This window comes from Cheilinus undulatus, linkage group 19 (assembly GCF_018320785.1).
Source record: "Cheilinus undulatus linkage group 19, ASM1832078v1, whole genome shotgun sequence".
In the NCBI taxonomy this organism is placed as follows: Eukaryota; Metazoa; Chordata; class Actinopteri; order Labriformes; family Labridae; genus Cheilinus; species Cheilinus undulatus.
The window spans coordinates 33,961,808-33,988,907 of NC_054883.1; the positions used below are offsets into that span (position 1 = coordinate 33,961,808).

Below are 27,100 nucleotides of genomic sequence, written 5' to 3' on the forward strand. Positions count from 1 at the left end.
AATAAAATGAAATAAAATGGGGACAAAATCTCATGAGCAAGGCTGCCAGGGGGATAAAGGGGAGAACTTTCTGGGGCCCCGCCAAACTGGGAGCCCACGGAGGTCAGCAAAATCATGGTACATTTTAAAGTTAAGCTGTGATAACTACACTATTATTTTATGAAAACTATAATAGAATAATTTAAAAAAAACTCCTATCAGAGCAACCAAAAATCAGTTTTATATCTGTAGTACAATAAAGCCTTTTTCAAAATGTAAACCCCTATTCTTCAAACAGAATTAACTTTTTATTGTTAATGTTTACAATGTGGATGGGTACCCTGGACCAAGAAAGTTATGTCAGACTTCATAGCAAAGCCATGATCATGATGCCAGAAAAAGGGAGAGGAAACTGAGACAACTTTCATGGAAAACAATTAAACATCTGTGAAAAGATATGAGACAGTGGAACTAATCTTATTCTCAAAATTAAAATGCAAACAGTGGAAGATGGGGGGAGATTTTCAGAAACAGAAACATTTCTAATATGATCTTTGCTTCTGGTTAGTTATTTCATTACATTTATTCTAATTTAATTTAAGCAGTAAAAAGCTTTTTCAATTTATTTTGATTTTTAAAAATAGATATTGTCTTTTATTTTATTTGTATTGACTTTAAGTTTCTAATTTATTTTTGCATTTGTTTTGGACATACTTCAATTTTAGTTTTTTTAAAATTCATTTAAAAATGAAATCTATTTATTAACTTCTGAATTTCTTTTATGTTTGTTTTTTGTATTTTCTTGTTGTTTTCTATTTTTCTGGTTATTTTTAATTCATTTTAAATGTCTTTTGTATTTAAGTTCAAAATACACTATTTTTATTTTTATTTCATTAAAATAAGAAATGCATTCTTTTAAATTCTTAATTTATTTTATTTTGATTTTTTAATATTAGATATAGATTTATTTTAATCTATGTTATTTTTCTTCATTACATTTTTATTTATTTGAATTTATTTTTAATTTTTACTGTGTGACTTTATTTTGTTTTAATTTCATTTTAATATATGAGATCTATTAATTCTTAATTACTTAATTTAAATATCTCGTTTCAATTGTCTGTATTTTATCTACATTTACCCATCTGGATTGTTATTTTTTTTTTTACGTTTTAGATTTGTTTTACTGATTTAGTTCTTTCTTTATTCTTTTTCGTAAAACAAATTGGCTGCACTTGTTTCTGTAAATTTTTTTTACATGCATCACTAAATGCACATGCAAGAAATATGCAAGTGAAATACCAAATAAGTATCTTGTACAGTGCATTAAAATAGTAGCTTCAAATTTATTTAATCTTGTATATGCCATTAGATAAACTTTTTTCATTTTGCACTTGAGATTGAAAACATAAATGTTGGTAGGATAAATTACCAGGAAAGCTGCATACTCTTCATTTCATTGGATTATTAGTAATTGCAGGGGTTAAAGTGAGAATATTCTACGATCTGTACCAATTTGGTCCTTTGGCATTGGCAATAAAATTAATGCAGCCCTCTTGGTAACCAAAAGGTACCCACCCCTGACGTAAATAATTATATGAGATGATATGAGTTTTTCTTTTCTTTTTTTTAAATGAAACCTCAGGCTTGATTCGACCTACTTTTAGTTGCGGAGGGATACAGTGGGAGGCGCTAACTAACCGCACCATGTTAAACTAAATCGAAAGTAACTGAATGAGGAAATAATATCCGTATCGAGAGATTTTGTCCTCGTGAGCACTTGGACACGTATTATTTCTATTAAAAACGGACGTATTTATTCGTGTTAAACTGTAAAGGTTGGTGTAATCATGTCGAAGAGAGCAAGCCTGAAAATAAGCAGCGAGTCTGCAGTGAAGGTAACTTTTTTTTTTATATTCTTCTTTTTACTGAACTCTGCTGCACGGGTAACATTTGACAGTTGTTCAAAGCTTTAAGCCTTTTACAGCGTGCAATGACTGTACAGTAGAGAGTTTGTGTAATGTTTAGAATAATTGTGCTTCAAAATGTAAATATACATTACTTTAAGGAATGGAAAGTCCCCTTCAGAGAGGAAAATGAAAGTAAATCAAACTGGCTTTTCCAGCGTGAGTCAGCGTTTTAAATAGGCTATTCATATATTTTCATTAACCTCGCCTTGTTTTTTATCTTTGACAGGTGACAAACTGCCGTGAGTCTCTGTATCAAGAGGTTTGTTAAGCAGCAGTCATTTAATTCCAATCTTTTATCATTTATAATGATACATTTATTCCCAAAATGTATATTAAAGTTTTTCAGCAGAACATCTGTGTTTTTGATCATTTCAGGCAGGGAATCTGTTCTCCAACTTCATCCCTCAGAAGATTTTACAGCTGGATGCTCTGCTTAAGGTCAGCAGGGTCACTCCTTTAGCACATAGCATACAACAGTCAGATCATGCATGGTTATTAGCTACTGCTAATTAATGACATTGTAGCCATAAAACAGATTGAGATAGGTTTATGGCTACAATGTCATTAATATTTCCTTTATATTGTCCTGTTTGTTTGCCTCTGTTTATCTCTCTTTCTCCATCCCTTGACCACCTTAGAATTATTCATGCTCACACTTGTAAACTAAGGAGTTATTTCTAGAACTTCATCTATGCCAGTAGTTTTGATAAGCTGGTATCTACACTAAAATAAAACAGGCAAATCTATGTAAAAATAGACATCAACATCACCAGCAAAGCTGTAATGGAATGATCCTTGTTTCAGAAGCAGGTGTTTGACTAAGAGATTGGCAGTCGAATGAGGCTCATTTGATTGTATTACAGAATATTTGACAATTTAACGGTCCTCCTTGCAATTTGAGCTTAAATTCTTCCCATGTTTCTTTAATTCTTTAGGATGATGCTTTCAGTATCACAGACTTAGCATCTCTCAAAGCTCCCCTGGACATCCCCATTCCGGACCCTCCATCTCCAGAGGACGAGGTGAGACTGAGTTCATCCAGTAGATGTCCCACAACCACTTCATTCATGTGGTTGCTATGCTTCTTTCTGTATTGATTATCCCTGCTTTATTTATGTAACTGTAATTACAGGAGATGGAGACAGACAAGAATGAAGATGACGAGAAGAAGAAGAAAAAACGTAGGGACTGTTTAGTTTTTGTAGTTTTTGTGAGGGGAAATGGGTTACATTTGGCATTGTGCACAATCAGGCAGTCAAAATGTTTGATACTTCTAGATACTGCATATTTTTAAATGATCCATCCTCCATTATTTTAGTGATAAATAGTTTAAAAGTAAATCTAACCCCTATCTATGTCATTTGACTGGTGCGCATTGAATCAAATCCAAAAAATTGTGCATCAGGGGTGGTAGTTTAGTTCAGTGGGTAGAGCAAGTGCCCACACACAGAGACTATGATCTTCAATGGACTGGTTGCAGGTTTGATTCCTGGCCTGCCCTGTTAGTTGCGTGCCTTCCCCTGCTCTGTCTCCACATGTTTCCTCTCTAAAAATAGGTAAAAAGCTCCAGAAATATTATTTTAAAAAATGCATGAAAACACACTGTCTGAACTTTACCAAAACATCTAGAATGTTTTCTGCAGTAGTTTGCATGTAATATTTGGTAATCAAACAAGAAATGAATCAAGCACTAAGTGCCAAGCACTTCTGTTTATCTTTTTTCATGTCCAAAAAAAATTCATTTAATCAGAAAATTCACTCGTGGTCCGGTGTACCAAGAAATCTCATGCCTCTCATTTTTGACAGTTTACTGTGCAAGAAGTGGTATTATTTTTTTCGCAACTCAGATCTTAAAAGTCTATAATTTGATTTTTAAAAGCATGTAGGAACCCTGCAGTAAATTTACATATAACCGAGTAACTAAAAAAATATTTTGCATCAGTTTTTCTTGAAAAATCAAGGAAAAACAAAGCCAAAACAAACACTAATAATTTTATACAACAAAAAACCTTCCCAACACAGTTCACCAATGCACCCATACATACTTAACATGCTGTACCTTCAATGAAAAGAAGAAATTAGTCCCAAACTTCATTAACCTTCCTTTTTAAAATTTATTTTAGCTGTTAGATTTTCAAAGGAGGCAGAGAAGATGTCTAAATTCTCTGCTCTGTCCCACAGCTCCAAAATGTGGCTTCATCAAGGGTAATGAGAAGATTCAAGCGCTTCTAGATAGGGTGAAGCCGGAGATTGTCGCTCTAAGAGAGACCATTGTTGTTGTAAGTGACTTAACACTGACTTAAATCAACGCAAATGTACTTCACTGGCTTGAAATTGTTTGATTTAGCCGGTTACATTCACTCTTACTGCTCTGTTGTAGGTCTCCAGCTGGATTATGCACCTTATCCCAAAAATAGAAGATGGAAATGACTTTGGGGTTGCCATCCAGGTACTGTACATGTGCATGTATACAGGCACAATGGGGTTTAAGTGTGTGATTATTTGAGGCCCTACTAGCCTAGTGTGAAGAGGCTATAGTCCTTGAAGTAGGTGACCTGTGGCTACTTTCCCACATGTCAACCCCCTCTCTTCATCCTACTATCTGACTACTTCCAATGTCCTATCTACATAAAGTTATAAAAGCCCAAGAGTAAACAATAAATAAAGGGTGTGATAATCTGAAAAAGTGTGTTTTTTCACTGTAGGAGAAAATCCTGGAGAGAATCACTGCTGTGAAGACCAAAGTTGATGGTTTTCAGACCAACTTCAACAAGTAGGTTGGATATAAATGTGGAAAAAGCATCAAATTTCCCCGAAAAATGTCTGTAGATTTTGTCTAGTTTGTTAGCTGTTTGGGAACAGATGAACTAAAAATCCCTTTATGAAGATTCTGGTCTTCATTTGGACTGTCAGTTTCTCCATATAGGGCTGGATGGATGTTGCTGAATGTTGTGTATTTTATACATCTCAAAGGTCCAATCAGGGACAAGAGTCTTAAATAAGCCATAGCCTTTGAATCAAGTACTGAAATTGTGATAAATTGTGTTGTCTTAATTAGATAAAAAATTTTTTTAAGAATGCTGGGTTTAAATTAGACCATCCAAGGTCAGGAAACTTCCACCTTTCAAACTTCAATTTCTAAGAAATATTTCTTTTGAACCTTCCAGATACTTTACAGAGAGAGGAGATGCCGTTGCAAAAGCTTCCAAAGAGACTCATGTGGTGAGTGTTCTTTTAAGTTACTATCAAAGGTTCATGTTTGAGACTTTTGAAGATTTTCTTAGGCCAGAGATGTACTTGCTGTTTCACCTTGAGTTTGTGTAATCGTTCGGTTGTCTTGTGAGCATTATTGTACAGGACAGGTGCATCTCAAAAAAAGAACATCATGAAAATGTTCATTATTTCCCTTGTGATTTAATTCAAAATGTAACACCCCCCCCCGTATTCTCGATTAATCACATGCAGAAATATTTCAAGGCTGTTTTTGTTACAACCTTGGTAATTACAGCTCACAAAAGTAAATCGACTATCTCAAGTAATTAGATTATTACAAAAACAATTTAAAACGATTTAGAACACAGAAATGCCTAAAATGCCAGAAATTTGTGGTCCTGCTGGGGTGTTATGAAGCCCAGGTTGCTCTGATAGTAGCCTTCGGCTCATCTGGATTGTTGAATCTGGTGGCTGTCATCTTCCTCTTGACGTTTCCTCAGAGATTCTTCACGGTGTTCAGGCCAGACCAGTTGGCTGGCCAAGCAAACACAGTAACACCATGGTCAGTAAACCAGTGTCTGGTAGTTTTGGCTTTGCTGTGGACAGGTGAAGAGGAAATCAGTATCTCCATAAAGCTTCTCAGCAGATGGAAGAATGAAGGGCTCTAAAATCTCCCAATTGATGGCCAACACCGTTGATTCTGGACTTTTAAGACCAGTGGACAAACATGAGCTAATGACCCCAAACCATCACTGACTGTAGAAACCGAAAACACTGGACTTCCTTGGATTCTGGGCTTCTCTGATCTTCCTCCAGACTCTGGTACCCTCATTTCCAAATGAAATGCTAAATATACTTTCATCTGAAAATGGGACTTTGGACCACTGAGCAACAGTCCAGCTCGTTTTCACCTTAGTTCAGGTGAGACGCTGATGACATCTGTGGTTCAGGAGTTGCTCGACACGAGGAACACTTGTAGTTCATTTCCTCGACCTGTGTGGTGGCTCTTGATCCACTGACTCTAGCCTCAGTCCACTCCTTGTGAAGCTCCTCTAAGTTCTTGATTCTAACTTGTTTGACAATCCTCTGAAGGCTGAGCTCACCCCTGTTGTTTGTGCTCCTTTTCTTACCACACGTTCCCCTTCAGTCAAATTTCCATGAATCTGCTTTGATACAGCCTCTGAGCACAGCCTTGACTTTCAGCAGTGACCTGCTGTGGCTTACCTTCCTCATGGAGGGCATCAGTGATTGTCTTCTGGACATTTGTAATGTGAGCAGTCTTCCTCATGATTGTAGTTGTGTGTACTGAACCAGAGTGAGAGAATGAAGGTTCAGGAAACCTTTTCATATGAGACTTTCCCACAATAATCGGATATTTTGAGATTTTTTTGATTTGTGTGAACTGTAAGCCGTAATCATCAAGACTAAAAGAATAATGTATAGAAATACTTTACTTCATATAAACAAAAGTAGATAATATGAAAGTGTAACTCTTTGAATTAAATAATGGGTTTTCATGTTATTCTTCTTGAGTTGCACCTGTGAATAGTAAAAGGACTTGAGCTTCTTTAGCAGTTTTCTTGTCATAAGTGCTTTTAAGTTTTCAAGGCTCTAAAGCTGTAGTTCCCAAGTCTATTGATGTTACAGTGGAAGTCAGAAGCGGTATTTGTTTACAATAAACATATGGAATAACAGGCTAATTTTGATGATTAAATGTGTTTTATTAACTTTTGGACTATCTTCAGCTAATCTTTCTCTGATTCCAGATGGACTACCGTACACTCGTCCATGAGAAGGATGTGGACATATATAATGAGATCAGGGTGGTTGTCCTGGACATTCGTGGCTTCTATGTACGTCACATTTGTCTATGAGATATGACCAAAACACTGTCATTCTGAAAGTTAAACCTCTTTTTTCTATGTGTTTTCTATAGGCTGAGCTTTACGACATCATCAACAAGAACCTTGACAAAGTGACCAATCCTAAAGGAGAGGAGAAGCCGTCCATGTACTGAGGACGGACAGAAAGGGAGGTACAACAGGGGCAGATTCTACAATAACTTCATTACCAATCATCTCTCTGTTCAGTTGTATTCATTTACCTCTGAACAATTTGCATATTCTCCATAAATTTAAAAAACATGTTCATATGTTTTAAAATGCTGTTGTAAGATGGCACTTTAGCTTTGTACCAACACTTGCACTAAGTTGTTAGACTATGAGTTAAAGGAAAAATAAAGACTTGTTTTTTTCAAATTCTTTGATTCTCCTTTATTTCTAAAACAAATGAACAAAAAACTTAATTGTGAAGTGCATTTCTGATTTATCTTTTCTTTTACACAAATACTCAGTTAGGAACCATGATACAAAAATACTTTCCTCCTCCAAGAACAAGAAGGAATGGTCACAAAATAACAGAAATGACAAAATCAATTAAGGAGAGCAGCAGAGGAAAAGGTCTGTATTCAAACACAAATGTTTATGCTCTTTTAGCGATGATTCTCATACTTCAGGGCCTTCTCCTCCAGGAATGAGCTGCAAAAAAGAAAATTAAATGTAGAAAAATACACTTGTGGTCCAAATATGTTAAACTTACATACATAATTAAGTATATCCACCAGCATTATGCATTTCTTTTTCCTTCAACTTTTCCCTTCTATAAAGAGAGTATAGTGGAAGGAGACTTGCAGAATATTGAACATACCATGGTGATGTTATTGCCATTTAGGAGGATCTGGTCCAGTTTGGTTATCCTCCTCCCCTCTGGTGTGATTTCACTAAAAAGAGATTAAAAGTGAGTTTAGTTAATCAGTAAATGAAACAGTTGGTGTAAAAAAATGTAGGTGCAAAAACAAAAGGAGCACTTACAATTCAGTCACATCTTCCAGAACCATGTCTGAAACACTGAGTTAAGGGGGAAACCTTTGGACATTATTCTGAGCAGGAAGTAAATTAAACACAAGAGTAGACTGTGTTGATCTTTTAGTTGGATTGTAACTCTGAAAGGATACTGACAAAGTCATCGAACCCCAACAAGGTCCCGACAATTTCTTTGTCCGTCTTCATGACGATGTGAATTCTGGAGCCGATACATTTGTCCACAAGCTCTGAAAGTGTCAAACAAAGTTGATATTAGAATTTTAGGGCTGGGAATCGAAAACCAGTTCCAGTTGAGAACCAGTTCCAAATGGTTTCATGCATTGACTTAATTTACATTTAATATTAATTATTCTCTTATAAATGCTTTACTTCCACGTGCCTTAAAAAAACAGTCTCACAAGGGGTGATCAGCAAAACAAGCAAGAACAGAGGAGTCAGGGAAGTAAACATGGCTGACAGTCACAAAAACAGACTAAGGCTGTCGAAAGTGTAGCTTCATTTCTCAAAAAATGACACTAACAGTGTGACATGCAATGTCTGTTGAACAGCGATTCCACGCATTTTTTAGCACAAGAACTGTTAATTTTGTACAAGATTTAAATTATTTTTATACATCCAGAGATCTAGGATCCAGAGACTAGGCCTAGTTATTTACTTTAAGGTTTTATCTTTTAAATAAAATGAGCAGTAGTATTGCATTCTAATTGAAGTTCAGAGATTAATGATGTAAAGAGCAGTTTGTTTTAACTGAGACATTTCCATCAAAAAAAATATTTTTTGTATATTTTAGCATTTTCTCCTCCCAAACACTCAATATTTAACATTTTTAGTTCCCAGAACTATGTGCTTGTCATTGACTCTCTCTATGGGGGCATCTTGTTCAGTGTGCAGAGGGAAAGAGACTCCATAAAATTTGAGTTGCTAATTGTGAAAACTTATAGTTGACTTATTCCAAAAAGAAAATTCACATGAAGGAATCGATAAGGGAATTGATATGAAATGAATCAGTAAGAAGAATTGATACTGGCACTGATATCAATGAAATCATATCAAGTCCCATCCCTAGTATTGAAGTATCAAAAATACTGGCAGTTTTGGAAGAAATTTCAAATTCCATCTTTGTAAATAATACAAATTTAAAACGTATAATACATCCAAGTAATCATTGGTTGATTTAAGATTACTAATTTACAATCAGGTATTTTTGAACCATAAAAAATTTATTCAACTTTTTAAAATGCCTTTCCTTAAGCATGACAAATGATCGTCTGAATTTGTGTTACCTATATACTTTCTGATTCCCTGTTTTAAAACAAACTGGGTGTGTTATAATAATAATCAACAGTATCAAAAATGCTTGAACAGTATTTTACAGAAAGTTTATGATGGCACAGATATAACATTTTATTTCTGTTTTGTTATACAGTCTGATCACTTGTGAGGATATTTAGTTTTTTGTATTAAAAAAAAAACATTTAAAAAGTAATCTCAAACCCCAGAGAAAAAATGTTAGAAAAATATGCAGATGTTTTGTCAGTGATAGACAGATGGCTTTACAAAGTTGGGTGTTGTTAAATCATTGCAGGAATAGTGGAGCAAGATGATTGCAGTCATTAAGATGAATATTGGAAATGCCCTGGTAGCTAAATTTAGAGCCGATATTGATATACAAAGTGGCAGTTCAGTATAAAGCAGTGTTCTTGTTTTAATATTTCTTTTGGTGTAACACTCCTAGAATGTAAACCATAAAAAAATACCTAAAAAAGCTACACCTGTTCGCCTATTACTTCTTTTTGTTTGGCATCGAAAATGGTGACAGCTGGTGTTTTTGAACAATACATTTCCTGGCATTTAATAAAGAAATATTCAGCTTCGAAACAATAAAGTCGACATTTATTGACCTGTTGATAAAATGCAACGATTGATTTACTAGCAATAACGACAAATCAGTGAAAAGGTTTGAGGCACTCCTGTTTCATACGTGTTCTGACTATAATACCATAATTGTAAGCAAAATCCTCTTTATACACACATATACTTAATTTATAAACTCTTCAAATATATTCACCATACAGCTATTTAGTCTGTGTTTGTCCTTGTTTCTGGTAATACTAGGCTACTGACATGCGCATGCATCTGAGAGCAACGCAACACCGATGTTAACCCGCTGCTAACAAAACACTACTGATATCTAAACTACCGCCCGAAACCCCAACCAAAGCACAAAAAATTCATAGAAGACAGAATTAGTTTCAGAAAAAAACAGAAACGCAAAACTAGGACGACTGTACAAACCAAGTGGTAGCAACTGCGATGGGTTCGTTGCCGGAGTAGCCGCCATCTTCATTCAATGTACTTCAGCCAGAAGCAATCGATAGCATAACGTCTGTAGCCAGGGTTAAGCAATCAAGCTAGACTCATCAATCATTTGACTATGTGCGGCTGCTTGAAACTAGTCCATACATGTAAGCTATATTTTGACATTCATCCTAAACAAAATAATGACCTCTCTTAGACAAACAGAAGAAACAGGATCGGAAGACAAGAAGCTTAAACGGTTATTCAGTCAATATCCACAGGGTAGCGCTAGTCTGTTCAATACATTACGTCAACCTTTCACAGGAGTAAAGAGTACAGAGTCCGGGTCAAGAGAATTACCCGCCAAAGTTTTACTTTTCTTTCTGCTAGTTTGTGCATGAATTTAACAAAGAACAGACTGAAGTAACGTATATTTGCTTGTTTTTAATTTTATGAATTAAATTATAGCATACTGATTTACGGTAAACCTTTAACAATGCAATGTACATTAAAATAAGTTATACTCATACATCAAATAGCTCCAATAACTGAAGACCTTAGATAAGGGTGTCCAAACTACTGCCCAAGGGCAAAATTTGGCCATTTCTACATTGTCTCCCAGCTAATTTTACAAATATAATTACATATGGGCTACATTAAAACATGAAGCTTGTTCCTGAATGTACTGCACTTCTTAAAGTTTCTTAAAAATGCTGCTGTGTTAACTCTGTAAACAAACATTTTCCCAAATGGTACACATTTGCATATCTTGAATTTATTGGATTGGTTTAGTACACTTAAATTACGGTATAACAGAGTGGTCATTTGTCTTCACATTATTAAGCATGTTGTCCTCAGTGAAAAAAATTGGACACCCCTGACCCAAGAGAACATACATTTATGGGCCAACCTTCTGTTTACCCCGTTTTACCCTAACAGTAAGGCAATTTCAGTAGTATTCCTGAGATCCCAAGATATCAGCTCATTATCATAGGAATACCAGCATTATTATTCCAATAAAACATGATCAATGCATGGCATTGAGATTTAGGTAAAGCAATCAAATTTAGGCCTTTTTTATCCCAGGAAAATGAAGTGAAATAAAATGTATTCCCTTTCAGAGCTCCCATTCTCAAAATTTAAAGATCTGTTCACACATTAACGAACAGTTGCATACGTTTTAAAGGATTGTATTATTTTGTCAGATTCATCAAGTAAAAAGTTATCATACAATCACCAACAACCAAATTAAATAGATGATGTTGCTAAGCTAGCCTGTGACGCTGTGAAGGCGGAAGTGCGCAGCAGTGCACCCTCTCCTTCAGTATCGCTCTCTGACGCAGTGGGACGAAGCGGAAGAGAAAACCTTCTCTGCTGTGGTTGTGTTGTGCTCCTGCCAGCCTGTGTGCTGCGGACGGCATCGACTCAGGGGCTCAAATCGGCTCTGTTTTCTGTGTTTGAATTATACCCTCAGTTAAAGTCACTCATAGGACTACCGTATTACCAGTGTGACGGCCATGGAGTCTCACAGTCACGGCAGAGACGACCTAAAGGGGCCGGTGCTTCATATCGTGGTGGTTGGATTTCACCATAAAAAGGGCTGTCAGGTATGTGAACCTCTGCTTTATGCTAACCAGGCTAACGGCTAGCTAACTCTCTGTTGATAACTTATTATAAGGGCATAGTTCCCCTCAGTTTAGAGTTGTCATGCTACCAGAATAATACACTTTGATACGATACAACTTCAATCAAAACGTTTTAGATATCTGTTTCGATCCACAGTTCTGGGCAGTGATTAGTGGATAATTTCATGTTTTCATTTACCAAAGTTTCCAAGTTAACTCCTGCATAGAATAGGGCAAGGGACTAGAAATACTAAACAGCATAAATCAGAATTATTTTAGCAGAATACCCATGACTGATATATACCTTGATTTCTATCCATAAATAAACTATAGATAGTTACCAGAGTAGTACATTTTTATTTAATACTGAAACAGGTTTGTACAGCTGTAACAAAAATATAGTCCTTCTTAATTCTACTTTTAATCAGTTATTTAAAATTACAGATGTATCCATACACTGTTTACATTGCACAAAACATTGGCCACATGTCCATATAATGAGGTTGTCAGAAATGTCCATACTCGTATTGTAAAATGATTTAAAAATTTTTTTCAATGATTACTGGTATCAAAAGTCCATCAGTTAAATTATTTTCATGTCATATTTTTGACTTAAAGAGGGAGCGCGTTGTCAAAATCTCCCAAATATGTTTAGCTGGAACATTTTGAAAAGTGGGTAGATACATTTTGCACATACATTTTACAATACTAGGTGTCGAGGACTAGTGCAGAACCATTAATCTAACTGCAATTGCTATTGCAATTTCATCATGCTACAAACATAATTTCAGAAAAGTCTGCAATATTTTGGTACTCACAAGGTTTACAACCACATTTTATAACCAAATTGTGCAGGACTACTGAATTGCACAAATATACTGATAGCTCTAAGAAAATTGTCAAGGAGCAAGGCTTTCCCTCAGCCCTTGCCAGTTCCACCCACTTTTCTCAATGCCAACATATTTGTGCTATCTATCTAGGCAGTGTGTAGAAGTTGACTTGCAAATTTGATCATTAAAATGAATAAATTAACTTATATCTCTGGGAGTTCTATTTTTATCACTGTGATAAGCAGATATCACTGGGTTTTCAATAATTCTATAAATGCTCTTAAATAAAATAAACAAACAAACAGATTATCTTGTGGTCAGTGATAGTGCTGCTGCTGCACAATTTGTAATAATGTGCAGTTGAGATTATACAGGACAGTACTGCAGTCTGAAATTGCAGTTTATAATACATAAATGACATCATGTGTCTACTTTCTTGGTTATCAATGAAAATGAAGAGTGCTGCTTTCAAAATAACTAAATTTAATTTACAAAGATAAAAGTTTACTCTTTTCTGATAATAAAGGTACTTCTACTAAATGCAATATTGGCACCACTGTAAACTTAGAGGCCTTTTACAGACATTTTTTTTAACCCTCCAAATAATACTTAATGCTAAAATAATTGCAGCTTTTATGTGTTATGCAATTGCAAAGCCTGACATTGCAATTGCAGTTGTGATTAGATTAATTGTGCAGCATTGATATAGCCTAAATATTTCCAGTAGATTATTTTGTGGCCTAATTTACCATGTGGCTGTTAGCAGTTGTTACTGTAAACAAATGTTTAACTGATCTTTAGGCCTGGCATTAAAAAAAAAAAAAAATTAACATCTATATGTGGGTGCAAACAATCATGACAAACCCTATGAGTGTGTTTATATGTCTTTAACTCTAGACAGATTTCCCTGGACCAAGCCTGCACACACTGTTGAGATTGCCAATACGTTGGCAATGTACCAGATAACTGAGCATTATGTCCTCCAGCAGTGCATAGTATTAACCATTTGGTGGGGGTAGCAATTGTTCTGATACAGTGAGGAGAGGGTATAGTAAACATCAGCTGTTGGCTAGGGGCTCACATGGTTATGTAACGTGTGCTCTGCTGCTCTGCTGCTGACTTGGACATCTTTCCCCTTTAGTTTATCCAGCAGGAGCAGCAGCTGCAGCTCTATGTTTTCTTATTTGAATAACAGGCTGCAGCCTAGACTTCCTGGAGACAGTATGTTTCTTTGCATTCTACCTGTTGTACCATTAATACCTGCTCCAATACCATGACAACAAAATAGATCTCCCAGTTACCCAATATTGACAGCAGTCTCTTGATTTTAATTCCCATGATGTCTAAATTTCTCAGCTGAGTCTTCTACCAAAACATTGTTGATGTTTCTGTATGGTGTAGATGGTGCTCTGTCTGTCCAGCAGCACCACATGTGCACAATCTAGAATGCAGTCACTTGGTATCTAAATTTCAAGAATGCACTGCTAATGCAGAGTGTTAACAGAGCCTTTCTCATAAGACAAGTGCATAAGAGAGGAGTAAACCGGCTGCAATTACACACAGTCACCTGCACACTGTCTAAGTCTCACAAATACACTGAAATGTTGCCAGTATATTTGTGCTATTTAGAAAGTGCACAGGTGAGTCACTTCCCTGTTTGGTAATAAAAAAGAGAAATTGACCAATACTGGATGCCTGCAACTTTTGCGTATGTTACACTGGTATTGAAAAGGTAATTAAAATACTGTAAATTTTATAGTTATTGCTCTAAAAATATACTAAAAGATTTGTGTTTAAAGGTCCCTCCTTTGACAGAATAGAAACTTAAACTGTAAAGTAACTTTTCCAGTGTAAGAGGAGTCAATATTTACTCGGCATAATGAAGTTACTCAGAGAGCTTTGTGTCTTTTAAAGCTTGGTGATTTTGTCATTTGTGAAACACTAAACAGTCAGCAGTAATATCACATTTATTCAGACCATGTTTTTTTTATTGTCAGCTGAAGAGTTGCAATGCAGTCGCATTAGTTTTAATTTGCAGCTGTACCCCTAAATTGTTCATTGTTGAAGGATTTTAACAAGAAATACTTGTCATTCTATGAATATATCACATTAGAATCAACACTTTGGGTCTTTGTAGACCCAAAATGTTGATTTATTGACCCACCAGTGGAGGGAAACATTCTGCAAATGGACAAACATTGAGAATAATCATGGCTCTGCTTCGTGTGGCTGACTCATCTCATTGTGATGTGCAGTCTTATGGTCTTCCTTGCAACACAGATGTAAGTCTTAAAAACATTGAGCTGTACTAACTTTAAAACAGAAGAAAAAAGACGCTGCCTGCGAGTCACATGCACTCATATCTGCCTGCGCTGGGAGTAACAGGCTCTCATACCACTCTCTTCAGCTGCTTAAGGACAGTTTTCTTCTTCAGCTGCTCAGATAACTGCTGAGAAGTATTTTAAAACTTTGTAGCAAGTCCTGTTTGTTAAAAGTATTAATCCAGAGTAGACATCTGTGGTGGAATCGGCAGAATTAAAGTTAATTAGTGAACTTAACGAGATGAAGAAGGAAAATATGATGGGTTCAGGTAACCTCAGTAAATTAGACAACTCTATTCGATATGGTATGATGCATTCAAATGTGACATAAAAATGGGAACATTTTGTTTTTGAAGAGAAACCTTAATAAATACGGTTGTGAATATGAAGAATGTGTTTATATTTGAGGGATATATAATAGATGACAGTCTGAATCATAGCCGTTTAACTCAAGCACTACTCGGCTGAGACTGCTCGAGTGTAAATATTTGTCTCCTTTTTTTTTCATCAAACTATAGAAAAGTATTGAAAGTAGGTCTTGAACAGAGATCCCCGTGCACAGCCCAGGTAGTCAGGAGCTGGTCAGTAGCAGGTCCGAAGTAAACAAAAAGAAATGATCCGCCGCACACTGAGATAGACTTTATTGTTTATTGAGAGCGAACAACGCGTTTCGCAGGTAGCTTCCTCAGGTTCACCCAGCATGAAAGTAGGGTTGGGCAATTAATCGAAAATTAGATTAAATCACAATATGGTCTGCTGCACTTTTCAAATTGCAAAAGGTGCAGTATTTCTTTGAAGTAAAATTTGTGTCAAATACCAGTTTTAAACTTTTTTTTTTTTGCAGCAGAGACGTTATGCATGACATATCATGCAATCATTCAGGTGCTATTTTTTCAAATAGTCTACAAAAATCCTACCTTCTTCTTTTTTTAAAACTTTTTTCTTAAATGTAAGAATGACCAAAACCCTTCAATGCAATGATTCATATCCAGTTTGCAATACGAGTCAAAATCATCAGGATTAGACACTTTAAAAGAATTGTTCAGCCCTTGTTTAGGAATAAAAGAAAGTTAAGGAATAATCACATATCAAATTGCAGTTGCAATATTGGGGGGAAAAAAAATCATAATTAGATTATTTTCCAAAATCGTTCAGCCCTAATCAATAGTGGTATCAGTAAGGACTTGGATCAATAAGGAGTATCAATAAGGGTATCAATATCAATAAAAACTAGAAAAGCACTCTGAGAGCGCAGACCTCCGCCATTAGCCCTATCTCCCAATAGTAAAGAATCCTTTAAAAAATTCCTGGATCCAGACGGTGATCTGGATCACTCCAAAAATTGAATCAGTTCTTCCTCATGCAATTTCTGACATTTCCTGAAAATTTCACGAAAGTCTGTCCATAAATTTTTGAGTTATGTTACTGACAAACTAACAAACAAACTAACTAACAAACCCTCATCACATAACCTCCTTGGTGGTGGTAATTAATGATCCCAATCCCTAGTCTTAAATAGTCTGGTAAAACACACCTGTGGCCTCGAGACAAATCTAAGAGTGCCGAGTAAATTTCTGCAGACATACATTATTTCAACGACAACAGTGAAGATGCTGCAAGTGTTAAAGAGGCTGTTTTGCATTGATATGAACATGGTGGGCCTTTAGATTTTGGCTTGATCTTAGGAGTCTGACAACCACTGTGTTAGAACATCAGCATCCCTTTAGCTCATAATGATTATCTTGTCATTTTGAGATCCTGATCTTGTAATTACTAGATAAAACCCTGTAATTAAAAGATAAGGGTTTGCTTTTTGTCCTTTGGTGGATGCAGTGTACTTCTGTTCATCTTATTACTACAATAACAACAGTCCACTGATTGCATGTGGCATTATTTGCTCATTTTGTGCAATAAAACAAGTAGGAGTAAAATAAGAGTCTGTCTCACATCCATTGAAACTATAATAGGAGTATTGCAATTAATTAAATAAGTTTTAAAGTTGGCCATTGAGGATGGTTAACAAAATTCTGTCAGACATTTTAGGTAAATCACTTAATGAAAATGGTTTCTATAAAATGTGAAACCCCTAAAATGTCTGACAGAATGAGTATAAAGATCAGAAGCAGCATTTTCATGCTTCAGATACATTTAATACCAGCTGAAATCTGCTGAATCACCATGAAGTAAGCAGATATCTTTCCGGGCTGGACTCCTATCATAATAATAACACTCTGGAGGTTTAATTTTGTTGCTTTGACTGGTACTAACAGAAACTTGTAGCTGTTTATGCCCAGGTAAACCTGCTTTTCAAAATCAGCCTCTCTCATGTTCGACCATCTGCCTCCTGCATGACAAAAGCAGTGTTTAACACCTGCTAATTAGTGAAAGTGTATGAGAGCCATTCAGTTTGAGTGCCTCTAATGCATCTTCTAATTATGACCCTCCTCTCCCTCTTCTTCAAACTTCATTAAATTTACAGGCCGAGCTGGGCTGGGCTGAGTTGAGCCAGCGGCTATAAAAACAGAAACAATGCTCCTGCCTGTTGTTTCTGCTCTCCATCTGTCTCTTGAGGAATAAAGGGCCTGTCGTTTCTTGGGCCTGTTTTGCAGACTCAGCAGCTGTTTCGTGAGGCGTGTTTTGGTGTAAAAATGAGACTCAAAGGGCACACAGATGATTGAGTGGCGCGCACCATGTTCACGGGCGGCCCGGGTTCGAATCCGGCTTGTGGCCCTTTACCCCATGTCTCTCCTCACTCTCTTCCCCGTTTTCGAGTCTATCCACTGTCCTCTTCTATCTAATAAGGGCACAAAAAGGCCCAAAAATAAATCTTAAAAAGAAAAAATGAGGCTCAGAGCAGACGGATGGCCCTCTGTGTTTGAGCTGGTGGTGTTTGTTGCCTTTGTTGTAGGAGGACGTTATCTGATCAGGATCAGGGATCTCCTGCGGGGTATCAGATTGGGTTCCTGGCTCTTTAATTCATCTTTTCTTTCATCCTCTTGATGCCCCCTCCTTCTTTGTTCACCTTGTGTCCACCTGTTTTTCTGACAGCAGGCACATAGAGCTCAGCAGTGTGGATCAGGAAGTAAAAATCCTATTGATTTTCTCCATAGTGGGTTTAATTATTAGCCTTGTCTGAGGAAGAAGTGATGCTTTATGCTTGTAACAAGATGGACTGTATCGCTGTCTGCAGCCATTTATCTCACTCTGGAGTACACACTATACGCCTGTAGACTAGAGTTATCGCTGTACCAGAATTTTAGCTTTTGATATGATACTAAAATTAAATGATATTTATACCTGTTTCAATACAACAGCCACAAAACATATCTGGACATCCAAAAGTTTTTAACTGAGTTATTTTTTAAATTTCCAACTTGCATATCAGAAAGTTTTTCTCAACAGTGAACACATGCAGAAGTTTCCTGTACTGTTGTTTATTGTAATAAAAGACAAAATAAATAAGATTTTCCAAGAAATTATGCACAGGGCCAACCTAAAAACAAATATTTCCTTTGAACTATCAATAATAAATCAGTAGAAGTGTCTGCAGTGATTCTGCTCTGTCTGTAATGAATTCTGGGATATGTAGTTCCTTTGAGCCTAGAGAAGAATTATATACACAATCTTGTACATTGGCCTATTTTTCTATTCTAACACCATTTTTGTGCCAAATCAACCATTTCATAGTAAGTCTTTGGGTGGCTTGGTCGCAGGATTAAAACTATTGATAACATAAGATTCCCAGAAATGGAGGATTTAGATGGTAAATTTTATTTCTAAAATCAGTGCTGCTGATGAAGCAGGAAGTCACTGCTGAGCTCTATTGATGAGAAAAGGGTGTATTTTTATTTAGAACATCTTTTCTGCAGAGTCAGGAGGGAGTGACCCTGCACGGGTTTAGCCTGAAAGTGTGAATCATTGGAGCCAGGTCCAGGTGTGTATATGTGTATATTAAGAGTGTAGGTGGCGGTCAGGTTCAGCAGGTTTTAGGTTAATCTCAGAGCAGGTTGAACCACAATGACAGTTTCTATGAGATCAGAGGGAACATAATGAGGTCAAAGACAAGCTTGAAATGGAGTTAATCATTTAAAAAGGAAAAAGAGATGACTGAGCACACAATAGGATTCATATTCATGCAGATCAGGTTGTGTAACTTCAGTCTGGGATGATAGATTTAAAGTTTCTGAAGGTGGGAGCTAAAAGGACTTTTGGTAGCCTCGAAGGAACAAACTGTTGAGTGATGCAGAGAGAAGGAAGGAAAATGGATCATTTTGTGCTTTCATGCTTTGGCTAAATTATCACAAATCTTTCATACCAATCTATCTGGATGAATTATTAAGAAGTGTTAAGAAAAGTTGGGTTTTTGCAAAAGAAAATCAACTTGTTTTAAAGGTGGGAAAGTAAGAGCACAAAAAGGAAAAAATGAGGAAGGAGTTATTAAATGAAGCACACAGAAGAAATAAAGGGCAGAGGATGCAGAGATGGACAGAAATACAGATTACATGGATGCAAGAAAGAATTAAGGTAAGAAGAACAGAAGGGAGTTAAAAATAAAGGAAGCAACAAGGAAAGATAGAACACAGCAAGAGAAACATAAAAGAGAGAAGGTATAGAATTATTAAAGGATAACGACTAAAAATACTAATGAGGAAAGAAATAACTAAGGTCAGACAGAAGAAACGGCAAAAAGAATTCAGTCAGAAACAGAAAGTCAACAAGAAAAGAAATAATATAAAACAAGAAGACAGTGGGAGGAGGAAGGAAAGAGAGAAAGAAGGAAGGAAGGGCAGTAGTTGTAGTAGAAAGATGAATAGTGAGAAAAATATATGAAGAGAAGGTAAATAAGAACGAAAACAATGAAAGGATGAAAAAGTAGGTAATAGATAACATGGACACAATGACAGAACAAAGGTAAAGGATGTAAATTCCAAAAGATGAATTGAAGGAAGAAAATACAAAAATTAAGGGGTTTGCTGGCTGGCAGAGTTGTATTAGGATGTTGTGGTGCAGAGTAGTATTAAAGGTGCTATTAAATCAGCAAAGAGGAAAGTAACTTGATACCAACCAATAGCAGTGCAGCTCTTAACCAGCAAATAGGATTGTAGTATTAAATCAGACAATAGCAACACAGCTCTTGTTAGACAATAGGAAGTAAGCATTGAATAAACGAATGGGAGTGCGTCTTGTCACAAGCCAATGGGAAAGCAGCTTTTTAACAGCCAATAGGAAGGCAGTATTAAATCAGCCAATAGGAGCACAGATTTCAACCAGTTCATTAGACAGCAACATTTAATAAGCTATTTAGAACCAGCATTAAATCAGCCAGTAGGAACAGATGTTTCAGACAGTCAGTAGGAATGCAGCTTTCAACCAGCCAACAGGAAGGCAGTGTTAAATCAGCCAATAGGGAGCACATTCAATCAGCTAATTGGAGCACAGCTTTCAACCAGTTCATTAGACAGCAGCATTAAATCAGCCATTTAGAACCTGCATTAAATCAGCCAATGGGGACTCAGTATTCAAACAGCCAATGGGGGATGCAATTGCAGACAGCCAGTAGGAAGGTAGTACTAAGTCAGTTAAAAGGAAGGCAGCATTTAATCAGCCAAAATGCACTAGTACTGAATAAGCCAACAGGAACCCAGCTTTCAAATAGGCAGTGGACAAGCACTTTGCAGACAGCCAATAGGAATGCAGCTTTCATACAGCCTGTAGGGATGCATTTTTCAGACTGCTAAAAGGGACGCAGGATTGATATAGCCAATAGGAACATAGCTTTCAACCAGCCAATCGGAAGTTGGTGTTGAATCAACCAGTGGGGTTTCAGCTTTCAACAAGTTAATCAGAAGGCAGCATTTAATCGGCTATTTAGAGCCAGCATTAAATCAACCAATAGGAACCCAGCATTCAAGCAGCCAATGAGAATACACTTTACAGCTAGCTAATGGAAACATAGCTTCCAGAAATCCTGTAAGAATGCAGCTTTCAAGCAGCAAAGGAACTCTGAATAAGCCAAAAAGAATGCAGGTACCAAACTGCCAATAGGAACAAATTTTTCAGACAGCAAATGGGAACACAGCTTCAAACAGCCAATAGGGATGCAGCACTAAAATAGCCAGCGGGAACACAGTTTTTTAGACAGCCAATGGGAACAGAGCTTTTAAACAGGGGAAAATCTACAAGCATGTCAGGAAGCATGGATCAGGTTCTGCCACTGTAATAATGCGGAAATGTGTGTGTCCACATGGTGATACATTTTAGAAATGGTTATCGTTGACACATCTACTGTGTACATATCTGTAAAACACCCAAAATCATCCATCCCCACTATTGACCCATGGTGAGCTCAGCAGTAAGCAACATTTAGAAAAGTTACAGTGTCACAGGAAAAATTGCTTGTCACCAGGAAAAGCCTCAAACAGAAAGGGTAAAAATGCTGACGTCTCCTGTGTTTCTCTCCTAGGTGGAGTTCTCCTACCCTCCTCTGATGCCTGATGAAGGTCACGACAGTAACCTGCTGCCTGAAGAGTGGAAGTACCTCCCTTTCCTCGCTCTGCCTGATGGAGCACACAACTACCAGGAGGGTATGGCACACCTACAGTCTGAATAGTTTTAATGATGTAGATTAAGTTGGTATTTTCTGTCTAACTGTCTTTGTTTTAAACACATGAACAACTCTGCCTACTGTAAAGACAAAAATGAACGTAAAAGGATTCATCATTATGAATCTTTCTCTTTTCTTCAGAATTTTGGCACCTGCACAGTTGGAGGGAACTTGTCTGGGAGAGCTTCTGTGGGAATTTCTCATCATAGAGATTATTTTTCCATTTTGTTATACATTTCTAACCAAAATTAGACATGTCATCAGTGATTTATGTGAAAGAAAAAAGTTAAAAAATGTATTTTCAGGTCTCTCCATGGCTGCAGCAGACAGACTGTTTGACATTGTGCTTCTGTCATACTTTGTTGTGCTTCTTTGGCTCAGAGCAGTGCCATGTTTGAATAGAGAAACAGTATCCAGGCTTTAGACAGAGACAGAACAGGACTCTGCTGGCTCTGCAGTGACAACGAGCTTCCTGTCAGACCGTCCCGTGTTATAGCTGCTGTCATGTGACCGTTTGGTTCAGCGCCGCTGCAGCTCAGAGATCGTCCTAGGAAAGCAAACAGGCAGAAACTGAGCCAAAGTTCACATCTAGAGTTTTCTAATGAAACTACAGCTGCCAAATGTGAGATTTTGCAGATCCAAGTCTTAGATTTCTCTAACTTGTCTGATGGAGGAGTGAAAAATGTCTCTTTATGTTGCAAAAATGTCCCAGAGCAGAAGCTAGATTAACTGGGTATGAACACAGCTTGTTTATAAGAAACTTTAGCTCAAAATTTTCTCTTGCAGACAGATTTTGCTTCTTTTTGCACCTCCAGAGGTAGAATTATCTTTGAAGATTTGCACTGATCCAGTCCCTGGAACACATTTGTTTATCTTCGGTGCCCTTTGTTTCTGCAGCTCCAGTGTGTTGCAGACGTTTAGCTGATTAAAAAACAGTGCTGTGACTGACTCCCTCTGCACTGCGGCTCATAAAAGCAGCAGTCACATTGATAAGACTTTGTCTTTTACAAGAGAGAGTAGCTCTGTTGTAGGAGAAAGATTTACAGAATAAACATACAAGTACACATGCTATGGTTTGAAGAACTTTTTATGGACAACAACAGTCAGCTTTTCTCAGTGCTCATGTGACTTAGATCATTCAGACTTTCTGCATCTTTTTGACCCACAACTTTTACTTCTAGACTTCATCATTTGGGAGAGAGCTCATTCAATAAAACACACACAAAAGCTGTGTATCTACTAAACAGAATGGTCAATTATGACTTGGTAGGGTACACAGTTATCTGTATTTCCACTGTCAAAGAAAAGTATCTGTCATGCCCTGTCAAGGTGAAGCCACGATAAAGGCCCAAGTCCCTCAAGTCTCAAGCAGCTACGAACACTAGTTTTCTAAGTAAATCATTTATTTACAGAATTTGTAGGTATTCACTAGGGATGCATGGTTTAAACGCTGGCCGGTATGGGTAGGGATGCATGATATCATCTGCACAATATATGTATCAGCAGATATGCCGGCAACTAGCTTATCTAGCTGCTAAATCAAATAAGGTAACAGGGCAGAAGAAGTGACCAGTTAGTTAGACAAACTTTGATCTCTTTTGGTGCTTCTCTTGACTCCTCTCATGATGTTACCTCACAGTGTATTGTTTGAGGAAATGATAGTGCAGCTTTAAAATCAGATAAGAAGTTAAGATTCTCAGAGGGAAATGGTGTAGCAGTTGACGAAGGAAGGGGGAGAGTGTGGATGAATAGAAAAAATATAGAACATTAAAGAATGAAGACTAAATGTTAACTTATATTAAAGTCAGATTTTTTTATCTTGAGGGAGAAATTGTTGCTGCAGCACAGGAACAGAGAAAAAATAAAGCAACACAGACAATGATGATAAATTCTTCAGAGAATAAACACAATGAAGCTGATGTTAATGAAGCTGGTGTTAATGACACTGGTGTAAATGAAGCTGGTGTAAATGAAGCTGGTGTTAATAAAGGTGGAGTTAATGAAGCTGGTGTTAATGAAGCTGGTGTAAATAAAGGTGGAGTTGATGAAGCTGGTGTTAATAAATGTGATGTTAATGAAGCTGGTGCTAACAAAGGTGGCAATGATACATCTTGTGTTAATGAAGCTGGTGGTAATAAAGGTGGAGTTGATGAAGCTGGTGTTAATGAAGCAGGCGATGATAAATCTGGTGTTAATGAAGCTGGCAATGATAAATCTGGTGTTAATGAAGCAGGCGATGATAAATCTGGTGTAAATGAAGCTGGCGATGATAAATCTGGTGTAGATGAAGCTGGCGATGATAAATCTGGTGTAAATGAAGCTGGCGATGATAAATCTGGTGTTAAGAAAGCTGGTGTTAATGAAGCTGGTGTTAATGAATCTGGTGTTAATGAAGGTGGTGTTAATAAAGCTGGTGTTAATGAAGCTGGTGTTAATAAATCTGGTTTTAATGAAGCTGGTGTTAACAAAGGTGGAGTTGATGAAGCTGGTGTTAATGAAGTTGGTGTTAACAAAGCTTGTGTTAATGAAGCTGGTATTATTGAAGCTGGTTTTGTAGCAGCTAAGAGGAATTGACAAGAGAAGGGACAATGAAAAACATGAAAAAAAAAATTATAAACTGTGTATAAGAGCCATTTATTTTTGAATTAGCAGATGACCTGGAAACTGCAGGCTGGATTTATGCAGTAAATGTGGTCCCAGATGTCCAGAGTCTCTTTGAATGCATTCAAACTTATCATGATTGAAAACAGGCCCCACTCTAAACATGACATCACCCTGAAAAACTAAGTTAACAATCATTTTATTTACCCAGAGTCCTCTGGGGCCTTATGAGATGTGTTTTTATAACTGACAATAGAAAACACAGGACCATTCAGTCTACAGTGATCTTAAACAGACATGTTTGATTTAAGACAATGCTCGGTTGTGTGCTGTCTGCAGCCTTTGGTTAAAGTTTGATTAAATATCTGAAGTTATTCTTTAACATTTGGTACCTTAAGATATGACTGATCATCACTTTGAAGAGTATCAAAAAAACAGAACATTTTGGCAGCCTTGTTAGAGCTCCATGGCTTCAAGCACTTTTGAATTTATGAAAAGTTTATTAGTATTTTTCTGCTGAAAGTAAGACCAAAAAACCTGGCTGCTTGTAGGGAATGATATTAATATATGAGTGTATTTTTAGGAAAAATGCTGGGGAGTGATGTGAAGTTCATAACATAAAAATCCTGCAGAGAAAAGTGAGATTTGCATCCCAAGAACCCAATTATGCACCTTCACATTAACTGCTTTGTCACACCAATGGTCAAACATCTAAATTATTTCAATTTTATCAAATTATTAATGCCAAATAAGAAATTGTGCTCACTTGCAATACTGGTACAATGTAATGCTTTTACACTTTTGCAGCCTTTCCTGCAAAAAATATTCAAGAAGCCTTCATACTATATGTGTAAGCATCTTCATTAGCTTAGGAATTGTAGCTTTTAGGTAAAAAATACATAACATAGCAGTTTAATATTTCCCTCTTAAATGTTGCATCAGAAGTAGAAATCCCCATAAGTAGAAGATGTGTGAGTACCTTAAATCTACAGTGAAATATTTGCGGTAGTTGAGAAGATGCACCTGTGTTCTTTTTGGTCTAAACCTGCAGAGCATCTGGTTTGAGGATGCAGTGATGCTAATGTTTTAATGTTGTAAAATGAACTGTTTTTTCTTGGAGCTTGCACATGTCGTCCATTTGAACCAGTTCAGTGGCTAACAGGCTACAGCTTTGAAGCCTTTCTGTGCTGAAGAATAATTTCTTCAGTGTCTCCTCAGCTGTTCTGTCTTTAAGTCAATTTCTCTCCTTTGTGCTGTCTCTCTTACGTAACCATGCTCTCGCGCAACCTTTTATTTCTTGCTGTCAGGTGCATGCAGTGAAGTAGCAGCTGAAGATTAGCCTGCAGAGTGAATCCTGCACATACTAAACCTTTCTTACAGATTTGCATATTATCTTGAAGGCTGTTTGTTAGTCAAAATACCCGTATGTGTTCTGTTAATGTACTCTTCTTGTTAGAAGATGTCTAAATGTTCTTCTGTGTGAGAAAGAGAGCCTGATTCTGTACATTAATGTGACTCATGTTGTTGTTTTTGCAGACACTGTGTATTTCCACCTGCCACCGCTCAGTGGAGACATGAAGTGTGTCTATGGAGTCTCCTGTTATCGCCAAATAGAAGCAAAGGTCAGACGTTTCATTATTTACTCATCAGTTATGCAGATCTTTTAATTAAAATGCCATTTTACATCAGGTCATGAGACATGTCATGCTTTTTAGAGGCCATTTGGTAGAACATCTTAAGTGAGACAGGAAATATGGAGAGAAGAGAGAAGATGATGAAATGCTGCAGAGGGCCGAGGGTTGGAGTCAAACCTGCTGCTGAAGTGTTGAGAACAGGGGCCTCTGCCTTAATCACAGAGCTAAACTGGAACTTGGCTAAGCTCAGGGATTTAAAAACTGCATTTTTTTTTACAAAATAAGTCCCACAAATTACATTTCTTCAAGGTCATATCAAAATCCAGCCACATTTCATTCCTGTAGAAAATAAATATAATGTGTAGAAGTGAACTGTCCATTTTCAACCGATAGTATCAATGTGATTTGTCTGATTTTATTTCTAAAAGGACCATGCATGTGTTATACGTTATACTGTTTGCGACAGGGATGCACGATTTTATCAACATGATATCAAGATAGAAACTTAGAGGGACTTCCGGTGGCACGAGGACAAAGATGGCAGCGTGAAAATTCAGCTCCTGACTGAACTACCACTTTCCCCCTTTTAATCCAGGAGATTTGCTGTAAAAGCGTATTCTGATACAAAATAATGCCAGGGGGGGAAGAGAAGGGCCGATTAATGACTTTAAGAAGCAAAAAAAAGGACGAAGACATGGAAGACGCATGCTGTAGCAACGAGGCTATGCTAGGTGAAATGGTTTCGTTAGCCTCCATCCGCGACACCATAAACGAAACAATGACCAAGGCAATGTTTGAACTAGACAGCAAGATTTCCAACCAGCTGTCGGACTTTCGGAGGAACTTCCAGGAGTATATTAAAAAACAGCTTGGTGAGATGAAAGCGGACATTAACCAAAAGATGGAGGAAACGGCAAAGAAAGTAGAAGCTACATCGCAGAGACTCGGAGAGGCTGAGGAGCGTATTGAAGAGGCGGAAACATTTAGCGTTGAAGTCAAAGAGGTGTTAACCCAGATGCAGAAAACCCAGCTTGAATTAAAATCTAAGATAACCGAGCTCGAGGGGCATGCACGCCGCAATAATATTCGGATTTACGGTATCAAGGAAGGGGCCGAGGGGACTTCAATGACCAGCTTTGTGGA

The 27,100-nt window shown here is 37.0% G+C and overlaps 3 protein-coding genes across 3 annotated transcripts in view; 2 read left to right on the forward strand and 1 right to left on the reverse strand.

The window, feature by feature from the left end:
* The first annotated feature begins 1,710 nt into the window (after positions 1–1,710).
* psme2 (proteasome activator subunit 2) lies at positions 1,711–7,416 on the forward strand. The gene is made up of 11 exons (XM_041814733.1): positions 1,711–1,877; positions 2,176–2,208; positions 2,325–2,387; positions 2,885–2,971; positions 3,082–3,130; positions 4,131–4,228; positions 4,330–4,398; positions 4,655–4,722; positions 5,117–5,171; positions 6,929–7,015; positions 7,099–7,416. The coding sequence occupies exons 1-11, from the start codon at positions 1,830–1,832 to the stop codon at positions 7,177–7,179; spliced, it is 738 nt and encodes a 245-aa protein (XP_041670667.1). The 5' UTR covers positions 1,711–1,829; the 3' UTR covers positions 7,180–7,416.
* Positions 7,417–7,597: 181 nt separating this feature from the next.
* lsm5 (LSM5 homolog, U6 small nuclear RNA and mRNA degradation associated) lies at positions 7,598–10,583 on the reverse strand. The gene is made up of 5 exons (XM_041814734.1): positions 10,340–10,583; positions 8,176–8,271; positions 8,033–8,060; positions 7,869–7,941; positions 7,598–7,699 (listed from the first exon to the last, which is right to left on the reverse strand). Exons 1-5 carry the CDS (start codon positions 10,389–10,391, stop codon positions 7,667–7,669), a joined length of 282 nt encoding a protein of 93 aa, XP_041670668.1. The 5' UTR covers positions 10,392–10,583; the 3' UTR covers positions 7,598–7,666.
* A 1,128-nt stretch (positions 10,584–11,711) lies between these two features.
* The window catches only part of avl9 (AVL9 homolog (S. cerevisiase)), a 48,263-nt gene continuing 32,874 nt past the window's right edge, over positions 11,712–27,100 (forward strand). The window contains exons 1-3 of the mRNA XM_041813975.1: positions 11,712–11,949; positions 21,582–21,702; positions 25,860–25,945. Coding sequence (XP_041669909.1) covers positions 11,860–11,949; positions 21,582–21,702; positions 25,860–25,945 — 297 coding nt within the window. The 5' untranslated portion in view covers positions 11,712–11,859. The remainder of the gene's footprint in view (positions 11,950–21,581; positions 21,703–25,859; positions 25,946–27,100) is intronic.